General features: G+C 48.5%; 1 protein-coding gene across 5 annotated transcripts in view; it reads left to right on the top strand.

Moving 5' to 3' along the window:
• Positions 1–26,763, top strand: part of LOC123757772 (dyslexia-associated protein KIAA0319-like protein) — a 222,933-nt gene that overhangs the window by 152,632 nt on the left and 43,538 nt on the right. For all 5 annotated transcript variants that reach the window (XM_069329507.1, XM_069329511.1, XM_069329508.1 and 2 more), the window contains exon 14: positions 10,652–10,816. In XM_069329507.1, the coding sequence (XP_069185608.1) occupies positions 10,652–10,816 (165 nt within the window). The remainder of the gene's footprint in view (positions 1–10,651; positions 10,817–26,763) is intronic.

The raw sequence follows: 26,763 nt of genomic DNA, 5'->3' as shown, positions 1-26,763 counted from the left end.
ATCAGGTTGCTTCCTTGTTAGTGTCCCATCTGTGGGTTTCATCTCGAGGGGCAGTACAAAGTTTCCTGGCGGTCCTTCCGTTTCTTCTTGTGTCTTCGTCGTTGTTCTTTGCTTTCTGTTAGGGTGGTGTTGTCCTTTCTCTTGGTTGTTCCAGGACAGTCACCTTATGCCTAACACTGTCGCCTCATACCGTGCGGCGCTGGCGGAGCCGCTTCAGCTTGCTTTCGGTATTGATGTTACTTCTGCACCTTTTCGCAAGCTGTCTCGGGCGTTGTTTCACCTCCAGCCTGTTCATGCGTCGCCGGAACCATCCTGGTCATTGGACAGAGTGCTCTCTTATCTTCTCCTCGGTTTGTTGTGGCCCCTTCGGTTCAGGATTGTTTCTCCAAGAAACAATTCCTAAACAGTTAGGTAACTGTTTAGTTACCTAACTAAACTGCTAGGTAACAGGAGCATCAGGGTGAAAGAAACTCTGCCCATTGTTTCTTGCTGGCGCCCTGGATCGAACCCAGGACCACAGGATTGTGTGTCCAGTGTTCTGTCTGCTCAGCCACCGGCTCCCATATAGTCCAGATTAGTGAGCTAATACAGTATTATTGATTCCTGTTACTATTTTATGTGTAGTGATCAGATCTTCTCTTTTTCTTCTATCTTCTAGTTTTGGCATATTTAATGCCTTTAATCTCCTTTACTTTGTCGGGTCATCCTGGAGTGGATGCGCTTGGGAGTGGTCAAAACGACCTAGTCCCTCAGGTGGGTTTCCCACCTATTTCCAATGCCGAAATGGGACTGTGTGTATCTGTGATTCATTCTGAACTTGTTCCATCTGAATCCCTGGATTCTTTGCTACTTCTTTCGGATGACCACTCTGTCCCAGATCCAGCTTCTCTTGGAGCAGGATTCTTGGATGGTGTGTCTGGACCTTAAGGACGCGTATTGGATCATTTCTATTCATCCGAGGTTGAGGGACTGGTTAGGTTTTGTGGTGGGGTATCAGGCTTACCGCTTTCATTGCCTTCTTTTCAGGCTGAATCTGGCATCTTGTATTTTCACGCATCTTACCCAGATCGTGATAGCCTGTCTGCGTCTCCTAAGTGTTTGAGTTTTGGCCTGCCTCAACGACTGGTTGGTCTGGGCTCCCAGCCGGTTCGCATGTCTGCTCACCTGGGGTTTGGTTCTTTCCAAGTTTGCCAGGTTCAGGTTCCTGGTGAACTGGAGGAAGTCCCATCTGGTTCAGTCTCAGGTTCGAACTTGGCTGGGCCTTGTCTGGGATTCCCTGACAGCGTCCTTGTCTCTCCCTCAGGCAGCGTTGCTCCGGCTGCAATCTTACCGTCGTCTGTTTCTGGGGAGTCCTGGGTCACTCGGTAGTTGCTCGAGCAGCTGTGCCGAAGTATGAACTTTGCTGTGGTCGTATACCTGATGGGTCGGGTTTGGTTGTGGCTTCTGTTCTGGTTCCTACGGTGCCTTGGCACCTTCCAGGGCCCTGGTTGATTAGCTGGTTGATACCTGGTTGATGGGGTTCTGGGAGTTCTTCTACTCCCCAAGCCCGGCCCAAGGCCAGGCTCGACTTGTGAGAGTTTGGTCCACCAGGCTGTTGCTTGGAGCGGCCCGCAGGGCCACGTACCCACCACAGCCCGGCTGATCCGGAACTTCTCGTAGGAAACCGTCCAGTTTTCTCTTGAAGATGTCCACGGTTGTTCCGGCGTCTCGATGTGTTCACATATGCTTCCTCTCTTGGCTGGGGCTTTGTGACTAATGCTCACCAGACCAGCCAGGGGCGGTGGGCTCCATCCTTCCATTGGGATCACAGTATGGTGGAGGATTTTGCGGCAGTGTGGCTTGCGCTGCATTGGAGTTGGCTTGCTCGGGGCTATACGATCTGGCCCCATTCTGACTGTGCTCCGGTGGTTCATTGATTCTTTATCTGAACCACGGGGGGTTCTCTTTGGTACGTGGCTCTTTGGGGCTGGTCGCTTCGAGTGGCTCTTCTGCTGAGTTCTTGGGGCTTAGCTCTCCATTCGGTTCATATCAGGTGTGTGTGTCCAACATCCTGGCAGATGGCCTGTCGTGGTTCATTTCCCTGTCCAAGGAATGGACGGTCAACACAGACTTGTTCAGTTGGCTGTGCCGGACGTTCAGACCCCTGGAGGTACACCTCTTCGCGTCGGCATGGTCCCATGTATGTGGTGCCCTTCCCCGACTGCCAGGTTGTTGTGGTAGATGCTTTTTGGCAGGAGAGGACTGGTTACCGAACCTCTTCTCCCTGGTTCAGCTATTGCTTCGGGTTCTGGCTCGGCTCCATTCCTATCGGGGGAGGATTCTCCTTCTGGCCCATGGTGGCCAACCCAGCCTTGGTTTCAGGCGCTGCTTGCTCGGTGTCCGAACCCGGTGCGTTTTTCTGCCTCTTTCAGCAGATTGGGCCAATGAGGTACCTTGCTGGTTCGCTCTACTCTTCTGCGCTTCACGTCTGGAGTTTCTGACATGGGTGTATCACCATCTGTATGGTGACCAGGTGGCTTTTCTCATGGTGTCCCACCTGCAGTCTTCTCAACGACAGTATGAAGTCTCTTGGTGGTATTTATGCCATTTCCTTTCCCTGTGTAGGTTTGTCTTCAGTTTCGGATCATGTTGTGTTGACTTTTCTTTCTTTGCTCTTTCAAGCTAGGCATCTTATGCCAAATACTGTCACCTCATATTGTGCGGTGCTGGTGAGCCACTCCTGCTTGCGTTCTTTGGACCGGGTGCTCTCCTTTCTTCTCCTCGGTTTGTGGTGGGCCCCTTCAGTCCCAGACCATTTCGAGAAAGCTTTGTTCTTGTTGGCTTTGGCTTCTGGGGGTCGGATCAGGAAGCTTCATGCTCTCCTCCGGCACAGAAGTTTTTGCTCTTTTAGTCCGGATGGACATTTTGTTCATCTGCAGCTGTATCCTTTTCTGGTGAAGAACGAGATGGTGGGTTTCCAGAGGAGTCCATGTGTTATTGATGCTTGGTTGGTCAAGCTGGGAGTTCATCAAGTTTTGTGTCCGGTTGCAGCTTTACGCACTTACCTGCGCGTCTCTGCTTCTGTGTCCAGTGACGCGTTTTGAGTTGACCCAGTTTCTCTTGTTCCCTGTTCCAGGGCTTGGGTCTCCCAGGTCGTCTTCAGGATTGTCAAATCTAACCAGCCTGTGGTGTACCCTCATGCCCCGTGATGTTCATATGTTTGCAGCTTTAGCTGCTGTGTTTGGCAATATGTCTTGGGTGAACATTCGTGCACGGGGGTTTTGGAGATCGAACAGGGTTCTGGCTGCCTGATATCTTGTTAACCCTTAAAGTGCGCATCACTTCATATGAAGTGTAAATCGTTTTACCAGTCAACTGCGCTTCACTTCATATGAAGTGTATGGGTACCGCGCACGATTTGAATGGCCTGCGGTGTAGCTGGGGGTCCCATACGCTGCCCAGGGGCTCTAGTAAACAGCGGCCATTTTGAAAAAAAATCCAGCACACGATTCGATGGCATGGGAGGCCTCAGTTTAGCGAGAGTCACCATGGCGAGGCACGGTCAAACGCCTCACGGGCACGCACCACTCAGTCCCTCACCCCAGAGCAAATAGCCCACGAATTATTCTCTGAAGGTGAAGAAAGTGTGTTTGACGATTCAGACAACGATGAGGATTATACACAGTTGTCGGGTGATAGCAGCAGCAGCAGTGAAAGTGAGAATGACCGCCATGCCATGGCGAGGCCTATACGCTCTCCCATGCCTCCTCGCCCATTTTCTACCCCAATTCTACCACGATCTCACAGTTCCTGTGGATATTTTCTGTTTGAGGGTGACGAGTCAGAGGGAGGTGACTCCTTTTCTGGGTTTAGTGACTCAGATCAAAGTTTTATTGAGCCTGTGGCTGGTACCAGTGGTGTAACTGGGCGAGAAATTGTCGCGTCAGCAGCATCTCGCCCGGCCAAGCGCCACCGCATGGTACCACATGAGGGACCAAGACCCTCGTGTTCACATGCACCCACCTCACGTGCACCCACCTCACGTGCACGTAGCCGCCGTGCTTCTCGCAGACGGTATTCAGCTCCTGGTCGCCGGTATGCATCGCTTCCTCGCCGTCTTTCCTCTGCATCTCGCAGGACGCCTGGTGTACTTGAGTGGAGTGATGGTGACGATTTTATTCCTAATATTCCTCACTTTGACGATAAAGATGTAGGGATTACAAACCTTTTCCCTAATCAAGGTGAGGACATGGCTGAGATGGAATATTTTACAGCATTCTATGATGAACCACTCATGGAATACATTGTACACCAAACGAACCTGCATGCTGCTTACCTGATTGAGAGGGAAATCACAGAATTTTCACGACTGCAGCGTTGGAAAAATACCACAGTGGCGGAAATGTATGTGTTTTTGGCACTCTGTTTGTTGATGAAGCACTGTCACAAACATGCAATAAATGACTATTGGAGCAAGGACAAGACAATACCAACACCTTTATTCGGGAAATATATGTCACGAGACAGGTTTCAGATACTCCTCAGGTGTCTACATTTTGGAAGTGTTCAGGACCGAACACCTGATGATAGACTGTGGCGAGTGAGGCACTACATGAACGATGTTATTGGAAAATTCAGAGATTTTTACGTACCAGCACAGAAGCTGGTGGTTGATGAATCTCTCATACTTTTCAAGGGACGTGTTCCATTCAAACAGTACATTCCCTCAAAACGAAACCGATTTGGCCTGAAATTTTTTGTTCTTTGTGATTGTGAGACAGGATACGTGTTACACATGATTCTGTACTCGGCTAGTGATGTAGACATTCCCGGTAACGACGAACATGGATTCTCAGGGAGTGTAGTGAAGACCATCATGGCTCCGTGGATGAACAAGGGACACATTTTATACACAGATAATTACTATACAAGTCCCTTGCTAGCTCGGTTCTTGCTAGAAAATAGAACCGGATTGGTTGGTACAGTAAAGCCACAACGAAGGGAAATGCCTGTGTTTGACAACGACATTGCAGTTGGTGAGTGTCAGAGAAGGAAAAGTGATAACATTCTGTCAGTTCGGTGGAAAGACAAAAGAGAGGTGAACTTGTTGACAACAATTCATGATGGAACAATGGTGAACAGTGGGAAAGTGAGCCATAAAACAAACGCACCACTATATAAGCCAGACTGTGTTTTAGACTATAATATCAACATGCGGTTGATTGATAAATCAGACATGATGATTGGCACTGCAGAGTGTGTGCGGAAGACATGTAGGTGGACGAAAAAAGTGTTCTTCCATCTTGTGGACATGAGCATGCTGAACTGTTTCAACATGTACCTTGTGAGAACTGGACGTAAGCCCACTTTCCGTGACTTTGTATTTGATGCTGCAATACAGTTATTAGGAAAGTTTGCAAAAGATGTCCCAGGTATTCAGCGGCCCATCATAAACCCACTGTTGCAGCATGCTGGTTCTCCACGCCTCGCTCACACTGAAGGCTTCCTAGCACACAAACTTAAGTATTTGCCACCTGGTGTGAAGCGTACAATAGCCCAACGTGATTGCTTGGTGTGTAAAACAACGACACGTAGAGACAAGAAACGGAAGCTTGTGCAAACATGGTGTGAAACGTGTGGTATCCCATTATGTGCTGTCGACTGCTTCAATGACTACCACAGTCTAGAAATCTTCTAAGTGTGCTTCAAAGTGTGTATAGCGTGTGCGAGTGTGTAAATATGTAAACATATAAGCAGATAGCGTGTGCGTGTGTGTAAATATATACAAATATAAGCAGAACATACAATATAATAGACTGTAATGACATATTATATTGCCGTAATTGAAAACATTTGTGTGCGCCTGTGTATACTCAAATATGCAACAATTATTGATACAAAATATGTTCAAACAGTATTTGAAACACAATTAGTGAAAAAAAATTAGATAAAATGCGCTTAGACATTGTAAATAAATAGCGCGAAAATATATTTGTGGCAACTCTGGCTGTTTGAGGACCGCGCGCAACATCTCCCGGGCGTGTACTGCATGAGCGAACATGCAGATTGTGACGTCATCACCGAGCTTCTTGGCTCTATTGCAACAAAAGTAAGTACAATAGAATTTTTTTTTATTTTTCCCGTGATCAGTGAACAGAACTTAACAGATTAGCAAAAAAAAAAAATTTTTTTTTTTTTTCAAAATGACATGCGCCTGTGTGGATAGCAGGATATTAGACCCCGAGCATGTTAAGGGTTAATGTGCTGGGCACTCAGTGCTCTTGTGTCGTCTTGGGTCGGTGGTTGCAGCCAGTTGTCTCATCTTCATTATGGGTGGTGCGGTGCAGCCACCTCCCAGGTAAGTCCCTATTTTCCTGCTCTTTGGGTATTTAGCTCCAGGGAGCCGATGCGTCTTCCCCACAAAAAGACAGTTTTGAATGTAATGAAACACCTTTTTCTGGGTAGAGCCCTGGCACCCTCCCTCCCCATTATCGTCGGATTTTGGTTTCCGTTTTTCAAACACCAAACTGACGATTCAGCTACCGGCTCTGGGGAAGGGGAGGGGGGGAGGCACAAACGAGCGCATAAAAAAAGAAACTTGTTTTACTTTGGGGAATTTCTAGCCTCTGTTCAGTCTCGGGTTGCAATTTTCTACCAGGGGGCGTCTGTTTTGAAGCACCTACCTTTCTGGGTGCTCAACCCTGGTCGATGGCAGACATGAATACTTTCCTTCATGAGAGTTTCATAGGCCATTGCTCCCTGCACCTCTCTGACAGGACCATGCTCTGGCTAGTGTTCCCCAGTAGGCATGACAATTCCATATGACTCCATATGGCTAGGCCTCATGTGGGATTCTCCCACACGATTTTTCCGAGAATCTCCCTTCTCTCTCCCTCTTGCAGCTTTGCTCCAGCTGCAGTCCCACCTTCAACTGTTTTTGAGGGGGACCCAGGTCTTGTTTGAGACTTTTGAACCGTTTCCGTGGCTCCCAATCTGGGGGCATTGCTGCGCTTGCAGTCCTGCCTTCGGTTGTTTCTGGGGGAGCCCGGGTCAGTCGGCGGTTGCTCGAGCAGTTGTACAGGAGTTTGAACTTCACTGTGCTGGTCTACCTGCTGGGTCGGGTTTGACTTCGGCGCCTGTTCTAGTTCCTTTGGAGCCTCCCCTTCTGCTTCTCTCGCAATAGCTTGGTTTGTCCTCTGGGGGGCCTTGCGCCAGTTGCTGCATCGCCGGCTCCCTCTTCTGAGTTTTTGAGTTCAGTGCCTTGGTGCCTACCCGAACCCTTGCTCGATGTGTTCATGGACGCATTGTCTATTGGCTGGGGCTTTTGTGACCAGTGCTCACCAGGTCGTCCAGGGACGGTGGGGTGTGTCCTTCCATCAGGCTTACGGCACAGTGTAGAAGTTCGGAGTTCAGGTTGCTCGGAGTTCAACCATCTGGCTCTATTCGGACTGTTCTTTGGTGGTTCATTGTCTGAACTGCGGGTGCTCTCTTTGGTCCTTGCCTCTTTCGGGCTGGTCACTTCATGTGGCTCGTCTGCTGGCTTCTCGGGGTTTGGCTCTTCATGCAGTTCATATCCGGGGAGTGTCCAACGTCCTGGCAGACTGCCTGCCTTGGTTCAGTCCTCTGTCCATGGAATGGACGGTCGACGCCGACTACTTTCGTTTGCTCTGCTGGATGTACAAACTCCTGGAAGTGGACTTCTTCGCTTTGGTGTAGTTTTGGCATCTCCCGATCTATGTGGTTCCCTTCCCCGACTGTGAGGCTGTCGCTGTGGATGCCTTTCAGCAGAACTGGTTGAGGTGGCGTTACTTGTACTTCTTCCCCCCTGGTCCAGCTGTTACTATGGGTTCTGGTTCGGTTGGAGTCCTTTCCAGGAAGAGTAGTCCTCGTCGTCCCTTGGTGGCCGGCCCAGCCTTGGCCGGCCCTCTGCTCTGATCTTTTGACGAGGGTTTATCACCATCTGTATGAGGATCAGGTGGCTTCTTTGATGGTGTCCCACCTCCGAGCTTTGCCTCAGCGACAGTATGAAGTTTCTTGGCGTTCTTTCTGCCATTTTCTCTCTCTTTGTAGGTTGTCTTCTATCTCGAATTGGGTTGTTTTGTCCTTTCTGTCTTTGCTTTTTCAGGATCGTCATTTGATGCTTAATACTGTCACCTTGTGTGGTGCAGCGCTGGCGGAGCTGTTCCAGCTTACGTTCGGGGTGGATGTCTCATCTGCCCCATTCCGTAAGATTTCTCGTGCTTTGTTTCACCTGCTCATGCGCCGTCTGAGCTGTTCTGGTCCTTGGACAGGGTGCTCTCCTATCTTTCCTCTCTTCAGTTTGTGGTGGCCCCATTGGTTCAAGAATATTTTCACAAGGCTCTGTTTTTGTTGGCATTGGCTTCTGGGGGTTGGGTCAGGGAGCTTCATGCTCATCTGTGGTGCAGGGGTTTCTTCTCTTTCAGTCCTGGTGGTAGGTTTGTTCATTTGCAGCCGTCTCCTCCATTTCTGGCGAAGAATGAGATGATTGATTTCCAGAAGGGTCTTTGGGTCATTGATGCTTGGTTGGTCAGGCCGGGGTTGCATCACGTGTTGTTTCCGAATGCGGCTCTCTGCCATTAACTGCGATCTTCGGCTTCGGTGGCTAGGGATGCTCTTTGGGTTGATCCGGTTTCTCTCGTTCCCTGCCGCAGGGCTTGGGTCTCCCATGTCGTTCGCAGGGTTATTAAGTATAACCAGCCTCTGGTCTCTCCTCGTGCTCATGACATTAGGAAGTTTTCTGCTTTGGCTGCCGTGTTTGGCACCATGTCTTTGGCTAATGTTTGGACATGGGGATTTTGGAGGTTGAACAGTGTCCTTCCTGCCAGTTATTTGCTGAACATTCCTACTCCTGAGCATTCCTGTGTTGCTTTGGGTCGCAGGTTACAGCCAGTTGTCTCGACTTCGGGTTGAAGAGTTTGTGGCGGCCGCCTCCCGGATAAGTCCCTCATTTCTTTAGCTTTGGGTATGTAGCTCCAGGGAGCTACATGTTCCCAAACATGCAGCCCTCCCCTTCCCCTCTCAGGGAGGGGAGGGGAGGGGAGGGCTCCATAAAGTGTGATGTTTCCTTGGGATTGTAGAGTTTCTACCTCTGTTCATTTTTTTGTTTTAGTTTTTTACCATATGGAGTTTGTTTTGCTATGCCTACCTTTCTGGGTGCCTAACCCCGGTCGATGGCAAATAAGGAAAAACCCCATCCACAAGGGAATTTTCTAGGGCCATTGCTCCCTGAAGCCTCTTTGAAGGGGCCAGGTTCTGGCGCTGGTCCGTGGTAGGTCTGAACGTCTTGGCTAATGTCCCGGTCTAATATAACATACATTAGCCCGATAAGCTCCAGGGAGCCTCCGGGGCTCACCCAGAAAATGGCGTTTCATTACATTCAAAGCTGTTTTTTTTTTTTTTTTAGGGGAATTTTTTTTTAGGTTTTTAGTTTTTTCTTCCTCCTTTGTTTATTATTTGAATTTGTTGTAACCTTTACATCCTGAAGAGTGCATACCCGTCCCTAACTATGTGAAGACAGAATTAAATTGGTCAACAAATAAATCAGTCACAACTCTCAAAACTTGGGACTTTGAATTTTTTTTGGCAGATATTTTCACAGATTTCAAACTCTTTTTTCCTTGTTTCTTTAGTTTTTTGATGATTAGGGATCAGATTAGGTTTTTTTACTTAAATAAAGTATATATAAAGTATACCCTAAATTTATCCTCTAAATCATTATAATTATCTCTATATTTTGTTTTCTTGGTGGGTTATTTTTTCTTGACTTCATTTCAACACATATTGACCTACAACTTTCACATATTTAAGTACGAATGCCAAACAATGTTTATTAAAACATACAAGTCAGTTGTAAAACATACAATTCATGAATTAGAACTGCCTTATTCATTGTCGATAACTTCAACTTCAATTATATCTATAACTAGAATTTCAACTTCAGTATCCAAAAATCTAGTTTGTGACAGATTCTCACCAGTTTTACATATAGTGTGCACAGCTGTCTGTTCTACAATCCCTGTAAGATTGATTTTTCATAAACTCTAAATGTTTGGAGTTATACATTTTTGTTGTCTAAATTTGCATATATTTCAAATGCCATATTCACAAATTTTTTTACAGTAAACTATGCTGAAAACCTATATTTTAAATATATGAATATGAAGATCATATGCTATTCTGAGAGCATAATAACACTAAATGAACAATTGGTGATATATTTTTGCAGTCGATTTCAAAATCTGAAGTTTTTAATATTCAATTTTATAAATATTTTTTTATTTTCTTGTTTTTTCAAGTTATACTGGTATCATTTAGACAAAGTTGGATCATTTGCCTAGTAGATTATGCACAAAACAATTGAGTTTCAGAAAATATAAAAAACTGAGCTCAATGTTACACTTCATATGACTTTTGTGCAGTTTAAGGGTTAAACTGTTTGTTTCAGTCTTGTTATGACTTGTGTAGTTGATTTATTGTGTTGATATTTACTTGATTCACCGTTTTGAAATGTATGGGAGTAATTGTACAGTACTGTATTGAGCTTTTGATAGTTTTAGGAATCCGAGTTCATAATTCACTTGTAGCATGATTGTTTGACATTCTTATGATTACTTTGGTAATACTTTCAAGTGTGAACTGCGTTTATTATTAGGTCCTCATCACCTGGATGAAGTTGAGGTGGTGGTTGGAGGAGATATTGGGGCATTGAGTTACTCCCAGTTGACAACACTCCTTCAAAAGTTAGAGTTGTTCTTTCACACAACCGAAAGTGTTGTTACTATACATCTCGTCTCCCTCACTGGACTTCCTCACTCAGGTCTGTATCTGTGAATTTTGTATGTCATATACTAAATGACATCGTCAATATGAATATGATGTACTCATCCTCACATCCTCACTCTAACGAACCCTGCTCTATCATATTCCCGGATGATCCAAACAAATTGAATCCAGTACTAAATGTTCAGTGGAACATACAAATGTTCAATTAAGTGAGGATTGTTTGTCCAAGCGATCACCGAGACCGAGTTGTCATAGTTGATGACAGCCGCAGTCATTAACTATGAGTCCTTTCCAGGAAGAGTATTTCACCAAAGTGTAAACAGTTGTACAGTACAGTATTATATTTTCCTTACCTATTGTTTCCAGTGAGAAATGGTTGAAGGATGATAAAATGGTGTCAGGGGGACAGGTTGCATCATTGGTAAGGGTTGAAGTCTGGGAGTGGTGTCGGTAGTTGGGGGTTTAGTGTCAGGAGGCAGGTGGTGGAAGTTATTCTCATTGGGGCTTGTCAGAAAAGACTGGTGGTGTTGTAACGGGGGCCAGCCTTTAACCTCACTTACTGGTTAAGGGGGCGTCTGGTTGGCATCTGGGTCCAAAAATGCAAAAATGAAAACTCATTCGATTTCAATCAAACTTTTTTGACAAGTTCTATATGAAAAGTGTTTCATCTGGTCCACGTTTCAGCATTGTAGCATAAATAGGAAGGGAGAAAAAAAATATTGAAGTAGTTGTGAAAATTATGCAAAAATGGTCAAAATCGATTATCAATCAAAAGTGTCAACTGAAATCATAACTACAACTCTTTGCTATCACAATAGCATATATTAAACAAATATTATTATTAGTTTAATTGGAAAAAAATTTTAAGGAAAAAAAAAAAAAAGGATTTTTTTTTCTTTTTTTTTAAATCTTTTTTTTTTTTCATTTTTTTTGGGGCGATTTGCATCAAACTTACACACCTGACTGTACGTAAGCCTATTTGTAACGATGCCAATTTTGGAGAAAATTGGTTGATGTCAACCCCAGCCACAGATTTTAGAACCTTAGACTTTATTCATTTCTGTTTTTTTTCAATTGACACAAACGTTTACAAAACTCATTCTTTTTTTATTCAATTTACATGAAACTTACACAGTATATGTGGAGGGCATGTCTCTACATTGGGGGGCTTTCATTTTTCTCTAAGTTCATTTATTGATTTTATAATAGCAATAAACATGCCATATTTGCAAAAAAATTTTGGGGAACTTTGAACATTTGTATTAGGAAAACTAAAGATGTTTTGGAAATTCTAAATCCCCAAATCCTTTATTATATGCTAATGTGTCAGAAAAGTGTCACAGAATAATTTTATCTGAAACGTGTGTTCTGAAGTGTGGACTTGAAAATGTGTAAAAAACGTTCAAAAAAAAAAAAAAAAAAAAAAACTCCCTTTCTATTTACGCTGCAGTACTGAAACTTGGGACAATTTAAGCACTTTTCATATTCAACTAGAAAAATAATATTGGTTGACATTGAACAACTTTCATTATAATAACCAGACGCCCCCTTAAATGCTGGTCGTTATTAAGTAAATATATAAAGTCCAGTGTTCTACGATGTAACCATCAGTACCATTCCTTGAGATCTAAATGTTTGTTCACTTACATTATCCTAGAGTCGTGATATCTATTTTTCGGTGCTACACTGCAAGCTCTGACTTACGCTGCCACCACCTGCTACCTTCTACCCCTGAGTAATTCCCTCAATTGACAGCTTCACCATCAATTAAGGGCTTCCTTAATTTTCCTTAATTTTTGAGGAAGGGACGTTCTGTATTGCCTCTATGATCATCCTCACATGTGTTTTCATATATTGAACCTTGCCACTGACTTTCTTGGAACCCATAGCATGATATATAATAATAATTACATAATGTTCAAAAAACAAAAAATTGCCAAAATAATGGAATTTCTTACAAGCATAATCATCACTAAGTGGGTTGCTCTGGTAAACTAAGGCAGGTTGGCCTGTGCCACCAGGAACCATGCGCTCGGTCGACCTGAAAGGGTATCAACGAAGATTGTTAGTCGACATTGCGATCGTAAGTCGAGTCGCACTTTCTTACCGTATTGACATCGTAGCTTGAAAAAATCGTAAGTTGGGGCAATTGTAAGTCGAGGTGTCACTAAATCTACATGTTTTATTTACCATATCTGTACAACAAAGCTGGTATGGTGCTCAAACAGCATAGTCGCCACCTCACACAGCATAGCATGACAAGTCATGCAGACGACGCCACCTTCCCCACCAAAATGGCTCCTCCCAATACACTCCTTTTGCTGTTATTATACTATACACACATAATATATAAGTATCTACATTTGTATTCACTATAGAGAACCACTAAGCTGGTATGGTGAGTCCAGACAATAACAGGTGGCCACACAAGAGTCAGCAGATGACGCTACCTTCCTCCCTCACCAAGATTACTCCATTCACCATAATATGCACAGTGCTATTTATCACTACAATCCTGCTATTATCAGAATCCTGGTCATTTTTAGCACAGTCAGGGTCTTCTGTAATACTATCATCGCTAAATAAAAGCAGTTACGTATATATTTTGACACATTTAGGCAATGCTGTGGTCACAAGCTGAACAGCAGTGCTGTTAGCTCATGCTGCGTGCGTCAGCTTTGGGTGGTTACTCAGTATTGAGGCTCTCACACCCGGGAATGTTGCCCACAATCTGACAAAAAAATGGTGTCTGTTTACGAGAACACTGAGGAAGCTGATGTGAACCCTGTGTAGCCTAGGGACATTTAAATTGTGTGAGGGACCCTCAATCACCTATGTATGATGTGCACCATTCTGTGACAGTTACTCCCATCGCCTACGTATTTATTGTGCCCTTTAAGGGTTAACAAATAAATATTTGATATATTGCAATTGCTTAACCCCTTAGCTGATCTTGCAATTATAGCCTACAACACATCCAGGTGCAAGAAATAAATATGTCATCTTATAAAAGTGTTCATTTGTGTCCCCTGATCCCGGGAAAAATAATAAAAAAATCGTAGACGGCATTCATGTTTTGGCTGCAATAGGGCAGGGAAGTCTGGCAAAAAAACCAGCGTTGAATTGTAATTTTAGATTAAGGACCTGCCCGAAACGCTGCTCGTACTAGTGGCTTTACAAGATTGTAAATACTATGCTATGTATTCTCACAAACCCAATGTACCTTCTTGTATATAAATAAATAAATAAATAATGAAATGCCATTTGCTGGGTGAGACCCAGAGGCTCCCCGGAGCTATCCAGGCTGATATGCTAATATCAGACTTTGGCATCAGTCATGTGTATGGAGTTCTGTGGGCCTACCGGGACCACGAGCCAGAACTTAGCCCCCTCAGAGAGGCATGGGGAGCAATGGAATATAGAAACCCCTGTGTGGTTGGAAGCATTCTATGTCTGCCATCGATCAGGTCAGGCACCCAGAATTTCAAGCGTCCCAAAACAAACCCCTATCCAGGTGAAAATTGCTACAAGAAGCGAACAAGTGGATAGAACTCTCCAAAAAGTAACAAGCAAATGAGCATGTCACACAATGCCAACGAGTTCGCAACAACCCTTGGAGGGCCAAGTACCAAATCTACACAGTAAAATAACAACATACTGGAGTGAACGACATGGAAGAAAATGTAGAATAGAACCAATGAAGAGCAGAGGTGCCATAGGCACAATCAGAGAACACTGTATAAACATCAGAGGTCCGCGGTTGTTCAACGTCCTCCCAGCAAGCATAAGAAATATTGCCGGAACAACCGTGGACATTTTCAAGAGGAAACTAGATTTATTCCTCCAAGGAGTGCCGGACCAACCGGGCTGAGGTGGGTATGTGGGCCTGCGGGCCGCTACAAGCAACAGCCTGGTGGACCAAACTCTCACAAGTCGAGCCTGGCCTCGGGCCGGGCTTGGGGAGTAGAAGAACTCCCAGAACCCCATCAACCAGGCATCAACCAGACACGTCGCCGTGCCGCTGTCTGTGCAGCTTCCCCCTCCCCGGGAGGAGGAAGGGGAAACCCCAGACCCCCATGCCGGCCATTCACCCTTCAGTTCTGAGGCTGGATATCAAAATGCGCGAAAAACCGCCGACCTGGGGAAGGGAGGGATGCCAGGAAGCCTCTGGGTCTCCCAGAAAATGGGGTTTCATTACATTCAATGCTGGTTTTCTGAGGGAAAAGCTCCTTCAGCTCCCCCAGAGCTAACTATCCACATAGGAATTGTAGAGGGACTTACCCGGGAGGCGGTCGCTGCTCGCTCCACAACCTGAAGTTGAGACAACTGGCTGCAACCGCCGACCCAAAGCAACACAGGCCCGACAAGGCCCAGGAACGTTTACGAGGTAGCGTGCAGCCAAGACCCTGTTCGACCTCCAAAAACCCCGAATGTCAGCCCAAGACATGTTGCCAAAGACGACAGCAAGAGCACCGAACTTACGAACGTCATGGGCACGGGGATAGACCGAAGGCTGGCTGGCCTTAATAACCTTATGAATGACCTGGGAGACCCGCACCCGCAAACAGGGAAGAAGGAAAACCGGATCAACCCAAATCACGTCCCAGGACCCACAAGCTGTGGAGCGCAAATATCGGCGGAGGGTCGCAACCAGAGACAAAACATAATGCACCCCTGGCCCTGACCAACCAAGCATCAACAACCCAAGGACCCCATCGGAAAGAAGCTGTCTCATTCTCCGCCAGAAGGAGAATGGTTTGTCTGCAGCCGTCTCCAAAAGGAGACGGCTGCAGACGAACAAACCTATCACCACAACCGAAAGAGCAGAAACCCCTGCACCTCAGGAGAGCATGAAGTTCCCCGACCCGACCCCCAGAAGCTAATGCCAACAGGAAAAGAGCCTTCGAGAAACAATCCTGAACCGAAGGGCCCACAACAAACCATGGAGAAGAAAGAGAAGAGAGCATTCTATCCAATGACCAGAATGGTTCAGGCGGTGCATGAGCCAGTCGGAGGTTAAAAAACACACGAGACAGCTCGTGAAATGGTGCAGAAGTAACATCAATACCGAAAGCAAGCTGAAGAGACTCCGCTAGCGCCGCACGATACAAGGTGACAATATTTGGCATAAGATGACGGTCCTGGAACAACCAAAAGAGAAAGGACAACACCACCTGAACAGAAAGCGAAGCACAACGACGAAGAGTCAAAAAGTACCGGAAGGACCGCCAGGAAACTTTATAATGCTGCCGAGACAAAGCTCGCAGGTGGGACACTAACAAGGAAGCCACCTAATCACCATAAAGATGATGATAAACTCGAGTCAAAAATACCATACACAAAGACTCGAGGAGAAGATCGAACCAGCCACGTGATGCTCCGGTCCGATCTGCTGGAAGAGGCGGAGCCACGAGAAAACCTCCAGGTTCAGACACCGAACAAGCAGCGCCTGAAACCACGGCTGGACCCGGCCACCACGGGGTCAAAAGGACTACTCTCCCCTGGTAAGTCTCCAAGCAAGTCAGGACCTGGAGCAACAGCTGAACTGGGGAAAAGAGGTACAGAAACCCCCACCTCGACCAGTCCTGCCGAAAGGCATCGACCCCGATGGCCTCGCAGTCAGGAAAGCGCGCCAAATACAGAGGAAGACGCCGCGACCACGCCGACGCCAAGAGGCGCCTCATGGCGCCCGAACGTCTGGCAGAGTCAACAGAAGGAGGTGCGTCGACTGTCCATTCCTTGGACATGGGAATGAAATGAGACAGGCCGTCTGCCAAAACATTGGACACTCCCCCGCACATGAACTGCCAGGAGAGCCAAACCCTGAGAACTCGGCAGACGAGTCACCCGAAGCGACCAGCGCCAAAGAGACAAGGACCGCATCGAAACCCCTTGATTCAGCCATTGAACCACCGGGGAGCAGTCCGAATGGAGCCGGATCGTCAATCAGCGGGCAACCCAAACCCTCCGAAGACCAAACCACACTGCCGCGAACTTCCGCCCCGTGCTGTGGGCCCAATGGAAGGACGGACCCCCACCGTCCCTGGCCGGCCTGGTGAGCACTTGTCACAAACTCCCAGCTGAGAGACAATGCGTCCATGAACACATTGAGCGAGGGCTCGGGCAGGTGCCAAGGCACTGAACCCTGAAAATCCCGAAGAGGAAGCCGGCGACTCAGCAGCCGACGCAAGGGCCCCGGGGTCCGAACCCAGAGATCGCGAGAGAGGCAGAAGGGATGTCCCGAAGGAACCAGAATAGCTGACAAAGCCAAACCCACCCCGGCGGGTAGACCATCATCGCAAAGTTCAGGCTCCCTCGCAGAGCCTCGAGCAACATCCGGGTGACCCGGAAGCCACCAGAAACAGTCACATGCAGGACCACAGCAGTAGGAGAGATTACGGAGGAAGAGACAAGGAAGGAGTCTGAGAGTTCCACACAAGACTCGGCCAGGTCTGAACCTGGGAGGGAACCAGATGGGACTTCCTCCAGTTCACCAAAAACCTGAACCCGGCGAGCTGGGAAAGAACCAAATCCCTGGCTAGTGGGAAAGAACCAAATCCCTGGCTAGTGGGAAAGAACCAAATCCCTGGCTAGCAGACAAGGGATTTGAGCTGGGAGCTCAAACCAGCTAGTCTTCGAGGTAGGCCAATACCCGAACATCTAAAAGATGCAGATGGGCCACGACGACCCGGGTAAGGTATGTGAACACGCGAGGTGCCAGGTTCAACCCGAATGGGAGACAATGGAAGCGGTAACCTTGACGCCCCACAACAAAATCTTATGGTTTGTTTTGGGGCTCTTACCTTTCTGGGGTGCCTGTCCCAGTTGATGGCAGATATAGAATGCTCCAAAATCACATGTGCATTTCTATAGGCCATTTCTCGTCGTGTCTCTCTGAGGGGGCCAGGTTCTGGTTTATGACCCGGTAGGCCTAGAACTCCACCCACATCGACTGATGCCAAAGTTAGGGATATGCATATCAGTCTGGATAGCTCTAAGGAGTCTCCAGGACTCGCCCAGAAATTGGCGTTTCATTACATTCATCACTGGTTTTTTTAAATTTCATCTGTTTACCAGGGGTCCTGAGACACAGGATGTGAGCCCTGTGTACCCGCGGGAGTTTTTAATCGGTCCCTATACCTAAAAATGCCACATGACACACTGCGCACCCTCGTTCTAGTGCCTTAAGGCGCTCTGCACAGTGCAGAGTTAAGGTTAAGGATCAAATTTGTGGTTAAGGATCAATTTATACTAATTAACCAAATGTATCTGGTTAAACAATTATTTATTTAGTGCTGTATATGCATTTATTTTTGTGTATTACCATGATATGCTTATAACTATTACAATTAATTACATATCCTTGTATAGATCCATTGCAATTGCCTCCTTGGGATGGTGTTCTCAAAATACGCTGACCTGACACTCTTTGTATTGGGAGAGCTTGGCTTGTTTTGTAAATAGTTATACCTGGTCCATGTGCCATTTTATACTATAATTTTGTTGGAAATTTTACACACTGTTGAAAGTTTTCCCTTCTCCTTCCCTGGTACAATCTCCTCCTTTTGATCCCTTTAACATTGTTTAAGGCTCTGAAACATCTGAGGGTTTGGAGTATAGATAGTATAGGTATGCTTTAGCTGTACCTTGGCCTTCTGGATTTTCTCCCTTCCACATCAACAGCGAAGATAGTTGAGCCATTCCTTCCCATCGGAGATGCAGCGCGTTTTAATTTTAAATTGTTTTAATTTAATTTAATTTTAATCTTAATTGCGTAATTCATTAGAGTGTATTTGGCCCCAAGGCTTTAGTTTGGGATGATTCATTCTTGTCTGATTAGGCATCAGGCTTGGAACATGGCTCTGCTCTTGTCTTCATTTGTGTCTTGTGGAGCTAGGGGAGAGCCTAAGGAGGGTCTCTGGGTATCCTTCAACCCTTCCTGGTCTTTGGTTTCATTTACTGAAAGTTTTACGCTCTAAGCAGAGGACTTCACTTATCCTTCATTCATGCTTGAACTTGATTGGTCAGCTGCTTCTCCCTGGGTTTGCTTCAGTGTACCATTCAAGTCCTCAGATGCATCATATTTCTAGAAGCTGCTTTCGTTCCACTCTTATGCCATCTTTGGCTCGATCGGACGTATTTTAATTCCTGTTGTATCTGGATCTCGCTGCTTTCATGAATCTGGCATTTTATTTTAGTTTGGGTCAGATTCGTTTTTTTGGTTGGGGTCCCTGAGTTTTCCTGGCTAGCAGACAACCCCTCTTTTTCTTTGAGGACTTGGCATGGCTTTTGCTGAACACAAATACCTGAGTGGCATAAAGAGAGTTCTGACTTTCATGGGTTCTTAGGTGGTGTGTCTTTTGCACTGCTAGAGGATTGCATGTTTGCTGTGGTTCTGCCCAAGATGTGGACATGTGGCAGCTTCATGTACAGCTGCCTTTGCTTTCTGGTGCCCAGGCTGCAGAGGATGACAGGGCCCATGCCCATTATCAGTTTTGCTTGCCTCCCCCTTTTCATTCCTTCTTTTTCATGAAGTGGCTGTCTCTTTGCTGACCTCAGTTGCAACTGTTGATTTTCCAGCCCTTCAGTCAGGTTCTCTTGCAGAAAGGTTCTATCCCTGCTGCTTGGAGGCAGTTCTTCTGGGATAGGGCCTCGCCTGTGGTTGCTAGGGGGTAAGCTTCTGTTGGAGCCATATTCTTGGGTCGTTATGCTTCCTCTGATCCTTGCTTCTTCTAGTTAACATTGTTCTCAAGTACCGAAGAAGGATGCTTCTTCTCAGGGGTTTTTGTGCCAGCTCTTTTGCAATTCAGCTGTTTGAGAAAAACAGTAGGAGCCCTGAGGAGCATTTGAACCCAAGGGCGCTAGCTTGGTACTCCCAAGCTAGCGCCCTTGACCCACCACTCCACCACATGGAAAAGCAATGCAACCTGGAATTCTACTGAACCCTCTTAAGATTTCCAAGGCTTAAAACTAAAGCTCAATTAGGGATTGAGCTGATTGAGCTTCAGTTGAGCTTCAATTGATAGCATTGCCCCCATGCACTCTGGCTAATGGTCCAGTGGTTCTCCTCCAAAGCGTCTCAACAAATGCACAATGAAATCACATTAACGTTATGTATCATTGAGATCAGTAGGAGCCATGAGGAGGATTTGAACCCACTCACTTAGTACTCCCACACTACACCGCCATCATGCCACGACATCGAAAAACAATGCAACCTGGAATTTCACTGAACCCTCTAGGATTCCTGAGGCTTACAACTGGAGCCCAATCAGGGTTTTAAGTATTGCCCCCTTGCACTGTGGCTAATGGTCCAGTAGTTCTCCAACACTTCTCATCAAATGCACAATGAAATCACATTAACATGATGTATCGGTGAGAAAATCAGGAATAGCCATAAGCCTCCTCATTTTATTACTGACAATCAATCAAATTCACTGACAATTTGGTCATAGTGCCACTTCTCTCTGTTGCTCATTAAGAGAGGGGGCCGGGTTCTGGCTTATGGTCCCCAGTAGGCCTGAAAGAACTCGACTAATGGCACCTAGTAGTTTGGCACTATATCACCATTGTAGCTTCAGGGAGCCACCAGGACTCGCCAGAAATTGGCATTTCATTTACATTCAATACTAGTTTTCTGAGGGGAGCCCCTTTGACTCCCCGGAGCTTACTAGGCTGATATGCTAATGTCAGACTTTGGCATCAGTCATGTGTATGGAGTTCTGTGGGCCTACCAGGGACCATGAGCCAGAAACTGGCCCCCTCAGAGAGGCATGGGGAGCAATGGCCTATAGAAACCCCCATGTGGTTGGAAGCATTCTATGTCTGCCATTGACCGGGTCAGGCACCCAGAAAGGTAAGCATCCCAAAACAAACCCCTATTCTGGTGAAAGTATTGCTACCAAAAGCCGAACAAGTGGATAGAACTCCCCTAAAAAAAAAAACAGGAAACGAGCATGACATTACACGTCGCCGTGCTACTGTCTGTGCAGCTCCCCCTCTCCCTGGGAGGGGGAAGGGGGAGCCCCAGACCCCCCACACCGGCTATCCACCCTTCAGTTCTAAGACTGATGCTAGAGGGAGAGGTCGTATGCTTGGCTCCAATGATTCCGGCACTGTGCTTTGAGTGTGGTAGCTGTCCTCCAGGGGTGTGAGAGCCAGGAGTTATTCTTCAGTACTCGGGCTGCATGCGCCTAGGGTTATCATCCCTAGGTGTCCTGTAGGTACTGCCCTTGAAGCATGGGGCCACCTTCCACAAGCTCCTCAGGGCCTTCCTCTGCTAGGCCGTATTGCTGCTTGGTTTTTCGGCTGCCCTTTGGGTGCTTGGGGGTTTTGTCTTCATTGTTTATCTTAGGGTAAGAGGCAGTTTGCACTGGTGTGGGGTGCAGGGTGCTGCGCAGCTTGTTTTCATCATTTATAGCGGCCGGGTCTGTTCCTTGGGGTACGTAATCCTCTTGCGTTTTTTTTTTGTTCTTTCCTTGTGGGGGCCTGCCTTGCTTACCCCTTTGTGCCTGATCTGAGCACGGTTCTTTTCTGGTGATGCCCCCTGCTAGGTCCCTGTGAGTGTACACATCCCTTGGGTTCAGCTTTAGAAAGTTGCTTGGTAGTTTGGGCGCCGATTAGCAGTACCCTGCCTGGGATTCCCTGAGCGTGAGTTCCGTCTCAGGACCCTGGGGAAACCCCTAGGGGGCACATGGGTCCGATGGATGTGTCCCCGAAGTACCCCCTCTCACTTTGTGCGAGTTCGAGGATTGCTCAGTCCCCTTGTCTCAGCCTTCCCTGTTTTTGCCTCCGTCACACTGCCTGTTGGGTCGGTGACACTTTTGACCCGGATTCCTGCGAGTACTGTTGCTTGCTAGTGGCTCATTTTACTCAATCTGATGATGATCATCTATGGGTACAGGCAGCGCAGGTGTTGCATGTGCACTTTAGGTTGTTGCAATGCGCTAGGTTGGTTGCTCACCCGGATGCCCCGAGGCTGCCCCGTTTTGCTTATAGGGACCTGGACTTGTGGGTGGGGGTCACTTCGACCTTGGTTCAGTCCACGCCCCCTCGTCCAAACGTCTGAGGGTTTCGGAGTCAGGGCAGGGTTTAGATGGTCTTGAGACTCATGCAGTCTCGGGGGATGCCCCTTCCGGTGTTACGACGGAGGCATTCGAGTCCGATCTCCCTGGCGAAGCCTCTAGGTCTGACCAGTGGACCCCCTTCTGTCCGGCTTATTCTTCTGTGCCAGCCTTTTCTTTAGGGACTGGTGCTTTGGGAGATGATTCGGCCCCGGGTCCTTCGGAGGAGGATCCTGGGGCTGTGGGAGGGGCTGACTTGGGGGCCTTGGGTCCCCGCTGGACCCCGCCTGGGTTTTTCTACCCTCTGAGCAAGGCTTATTGTTACACAGAGTGGGGGCTCTCTTCCCCCCCCCCCCCTGTTTATGAGTTGGATTTTGTGTCTGCCCCTCCCCAGATTCGGTTCAGTGTTCCCTTGGGTGCGTCGGTTCCATCTTTCTGGAGGTTTTTGGCTTCCCGCATTGAACCATCTGCGGTGAGTGCAGCCCTTGCGGCTTACCTCCTGCGTGACCCAAATTATGCCTCTGTAATGGATCCATCGTCTCTCAGGTTTGAGGCTTCATTCTCTTTCTGGGTTCGTTTCGAGGTTCCGGAGTCATCCTGGCTGGCAAACTGTCCTGTGTTTGCTTTGGAGGCTTGGAATTCCTTATGTTGTTCCAACACTCTTGATTGGCGTGAGGCGTCGACGGTGATTCAGGTTTTCCTGGGGGGAGGGTGGGGGGCGACCTTGAGCATCTCAACGAGTGCTTGTTTGCCCCTGCCCTTTCCCGTGATGTTGGCGTCGTGCAGCTCCATGTGCAGGTTCCCTCCCTTTCAGCTACGCAGGTTGCTAAGGACTTGTGCACCCGGGGGCCTTCTGGCTTTGGCTTTGCATTTCTTTTCCCTCCTGGGGTTGTCTTCGGACTGGCTCGAGGTGGATGTGGGGACGATTGGGGCCATTCCTTGGTCCAGTGCCTTGGGCTCTGCGGCTTGCTCGTCGGCTGCCTTGTTGAAGCTGTTTGCGCCAATCTTGCAGGATGCGGTTTCCCTGTTTTACGCTTCCTGGCTTGCGTGTCGGCAGGCGGTGCTTGCCTCCACTCTGGAATCGGCCTGAGCCCTGGCTCTTAAGGTGTCTTCGCTTTTTTGTCCTCTGCTTTTTGCACCTTCGCTGTGGCACAATATATTCAGGCTACTTCTGCCAATTGCCTTCCTATGTCTGACTTGTTGGTTCTCCGGGAGTCCCGGGGGGGTGGGGGGCCTTCCTGGAGGGGTCGTGCCAGGGTTCGGGGTTCCTCACGTCGTGGTAGGCCACTGGTGCCAGTTTCGGGTTCAGCTCTGCCTTCGGACCTGCCTTCATCTGGTCGGCGTAGTGTTCGCCCTGTACGAGGTTCTGGGTCTCATAAGGGGCACTGGCCCATTCGCGGTTCGCCCCATTTTCGCAGTTGGTGGGAAGGCTTGTGCTGTTCGCTCACACCTGGTCCCACGATTTGTGGGCATTTCAGGTTGTTTTCTTCGGTCTGCGGTGGCGTTGGGTGGCCCCTCCCCTTTCAGGTGGGATTGAGGCTAGCGGGGCAGGCCTCTTCTCCTGCGCTCCGACGAGTCGTCTTAGAGTGGGTTCGCTTAGATGTCGTCCCTCAGGTGGGTTTCCCGTCTGTTTCCAGTATGGAAACGAGACTGTGTGGACCTGCGGTTCATTCTGGACTTGTCCCATCTGAACGCCTGGGTTCATTGCCCCTCCTTTCGGTTGACTACACTATCCCAAGTTCAGCTCCTGTTGCAGCCGGGTTCATGAATAGTGTCCCTGGACCTCCAGGACGTTTATTGGCACGTTCCGATTCATCCGGGGTTCAGGGACTGGCTTGGTTTTGTTGTGGGGTGTCAAGGATACTGCTTTCGTTGTCTCCCATTCAGGTTGAATCTGGCACCTCGCGTGTTCACACACCTTATGCGGGGCGTCGTGGCCCGTCTGCGTCTCTTAGTTGTTCGGGTGTTGGCCTACCTCGACAACTGGCTGGTTTGGGCTCCCAGCTGATCCTGTTATCTGCTAGCCGTGGATTTGGTTCTTTCCCAGCTTGCCGGGTTTGGGTTCTTGGTGAACTGGAGGAAGTCCCATCTGGTTCCCTCCCAGGTTTGGTCGTGGCTGGGTCATTTGGAACTCTCGGACCGCTTCCTTGTCTCTTCCTCTGGAGTCTCTCCTCCGGTTGCGGTCCCGCTTGTGCCTGTTTCTTGAGGGGCTCCCAGGTCACCTAGCGGTTGCTCTAGGGTCTGTGAGGGAGCTTGAACTTTGCGATGTTGGTCTCCCCTACGAGTCGGGTTTGGCTTCGTCAGCTGTTTTGGTTCCTTCGGGGAAGTTCCTTCCGCCTCTCTTGCAATCGCTGGGTTAAACCCCTGGAGGCTTTGCATCAGCTGCTGGGTCGCCAGCTTCCTCTTTGGGTTTTTTGGGGTTCACTGCCTTGGCGCCTGCCCAAGCCCTCGCTTGATGAGTTCATAGATGCGTCATCTCTTGGCTGGGGCTTTGTGACCAGTGCTCACCAGGCCGGCCGGGACTATGGGGTCCATCCTTCTGTCAAGCCCACAGCACTGTGCGGGAGTTTGCGGCGGTGTGGTTTGCACTTTGGAGGGTTCTGGTCGCCCGTGGATTGACGACCTGGCTCCATTCGGACTGCTCCCCGGTGGTTCATTGCCTGAACCGAGGGGGTTTGATGCGGTCCTTGGCTCTTTGGTGTTGGTTGTTTCGGGTGACTCGTCTGCTGAGTTCTTGGGTTTTGGTTCTCCTGGCAATTTACATGCGGGAAGTGTCCAACGTCTTGGCCAGCGGCTTGTCTCGTTTCGTTCCCCTGTCCACGGAATGGACGGTCTTCGACGACTCTTGCCGTTAGCTCTGCCAAATGTTTGGGCGCTCTTAGGTGGGCCTCTTCACGACAGTGTGGTTGCTGCACCTTCCGCAATATGTGGCACCCTCCTCCGATTGCAAGGCCGTCGGGGTTGATGCCTTTCGGCAGGACTGGTCTAGGTGGGGGTTCCTGTACCTCTTTCCCCCAGTTCAGCTGTTGCTCCAGGTCCTGACTCGCTTGGAGACCTACCAGGGGAGAGTAGTCCTCTTGGCCCCGTGGTGGCTGGCCCAGCCGTGGTTTCAGGCGCTGCTTGCCCGGTGTCTGAACCTGGAGGTTTTCCAGTGGCTCTACCTCTTCCAACAGATCAGACCAGTACATCACGTGGCTGGTTCGATCATCTTCGTGTATGGTCTTTTTTGACTCGTGTTCCTCATCACCTCTATGGTGATCAGGTGGCTTCTTTGTTAGTGTCCCACCTGCGGGCTTCATCTCGGCGGCAGTATGAAGTTTCTTGGCGGTCCTTCCGGTTCTTTTTGCGTCTTCGTCGTTGTGCTTCTCTTTCTGTTAGGGTGGTGGTGTCCTTTCTTTCTTGGTTGTTCCAGGACCATTACCTTATGCCTAAAACTGTCGCCTTGTATCGTGCGGCACTGGCGGAGCCGCTAAACACTTGCTCTCGGTATTGATGTTACTTCTGCACCGTTTCGCAGGTTGTCTTGTGCGTTGTTTCACCTCCGGCCTGCTCATGCACCGCCTGAGCCATCCTGGTCATTGGACAGAGTGCTCTCTTTTCTTTCTTCTCCTCTGTTTGTTGTGGCCCCTTCGGTTCAGGATTGTTTCTCCAATGCTCTTTTTTTCTGTTGTATTGGCCTCTGAGGGTCGGTTTGGGGAGCTTCATGCTCTCCTCCGGTGCAGGGGTTTCTGCTCTTTCGGTGTTTGTGATGGTTTTGTTCGTCTGCAGCCGTCTCCTTTTCTGGTGAAGAATGAGACTGCTGCTTTCCGGAGGGGTCCCTTGGTTTTGATGCTTGGTTGGTTAGGTCGGGGGTGCATCATGTTTTGTGTCCAGCTGCGGCCCTTCGCCGTTATTTGCACGCCACATCTTGTGAGTCCGGGACGCGCTTTGGGTTGATCCAGTTTCCCGTCTTCCCTGTTCGCAGGTGTGGGTCTCCCAGGTCGTCCACAGAGTTAAGGCTAGCCAGCCTGCGGTTTATCCCCGTGCCTATGACATTCGTAAGTTCGCTGCTCTTTCTGCCGTCTTTGGCAACATGTCCTGGGCTGACATTCGGGCACTGGGCTTTTAGTGGTCGAACAAGGTCCTGGATGCTCATTACCTCGGTGAAGGTTCCCGGGCCCAGTCGGGCCTGTGTCGCTTTGGGTCGGCGGTTGCAGCCAGTTGTCTCGACTTCGAGTTGAGGAGTGAGCAGCAACCGCCTCACGGGTAAGGCCCTATTATTTTCCTCTGTGGGTAGTTAGCTCCAAGGAGCCGAAGGGGCTTCCCCCAGGAAACCAGCATTGAATGTAATGAAACGCCATTTTCTGGGTGAGACCCGGAGGCTCCCTAGCATCCCTCCCTCCCTCCGGTCAGCGCTTTTTCTGCGGGGGGCCCCTACGGCTCCCTGGAGCTTACTAGGCTGATATGCTGATGTCAGACTTTGGCATCAGTCATGTGTACGGAGTTCTTATGGGCCTACCAGGGACCATGAGCCAGAAACTGGCCCCCTCAGAGAGAGGCAAGGGGAGCAATGGCCTATAGAAAAACCCATGTGGTTGGAAGCATTCTATGTCTGCCATCGACTGGGTTAGGCACCCAGAAAGGTAGGCGTCCCAAAACAAACCCCTATTCTGGTGAAAATTACAACTAAAAACCAAACGAGTGGATAGAACTCCCCAAACAAAAACAAGCAAACTAGTATGACGTCACCCATCATTGCGCCACTGTCTGCGCAGCTCCCCCCTCCCCGGGAGGGGGAAGGGGGTAGCCCCAAACCTACCACGCCGGCGATCCACATCCCAGTTCTTCAGCTGATGCTAATGGCACCGGTTGTGTGCTCCAGCTCCAGTGGTTGTTTCAGCACTGTACCTAGAGTGTGGTGTCTGTCTTCTATGTGATG

This window comes from Procambarus clarkii, chromosome 22, assembly GCF_040958095.1.
Source record: "Procambarus clarkii isolate CNS0578487 chromosome 22, FALCON_Pclarkii_2.0, whole genome shotgun sequence".
Taxonomy (NCBI): Eukaryota; Metazoa; Arthropoda; class Malacostraca; order Decapoda; family Cambaridae; genus Procambarus; species Procambarus clarkii.
The sequence above is the reverse complement of the archived record's forward strand: the minus strand, read 5'-3'. Positions and strand labels throughout refer to the sequence as shown.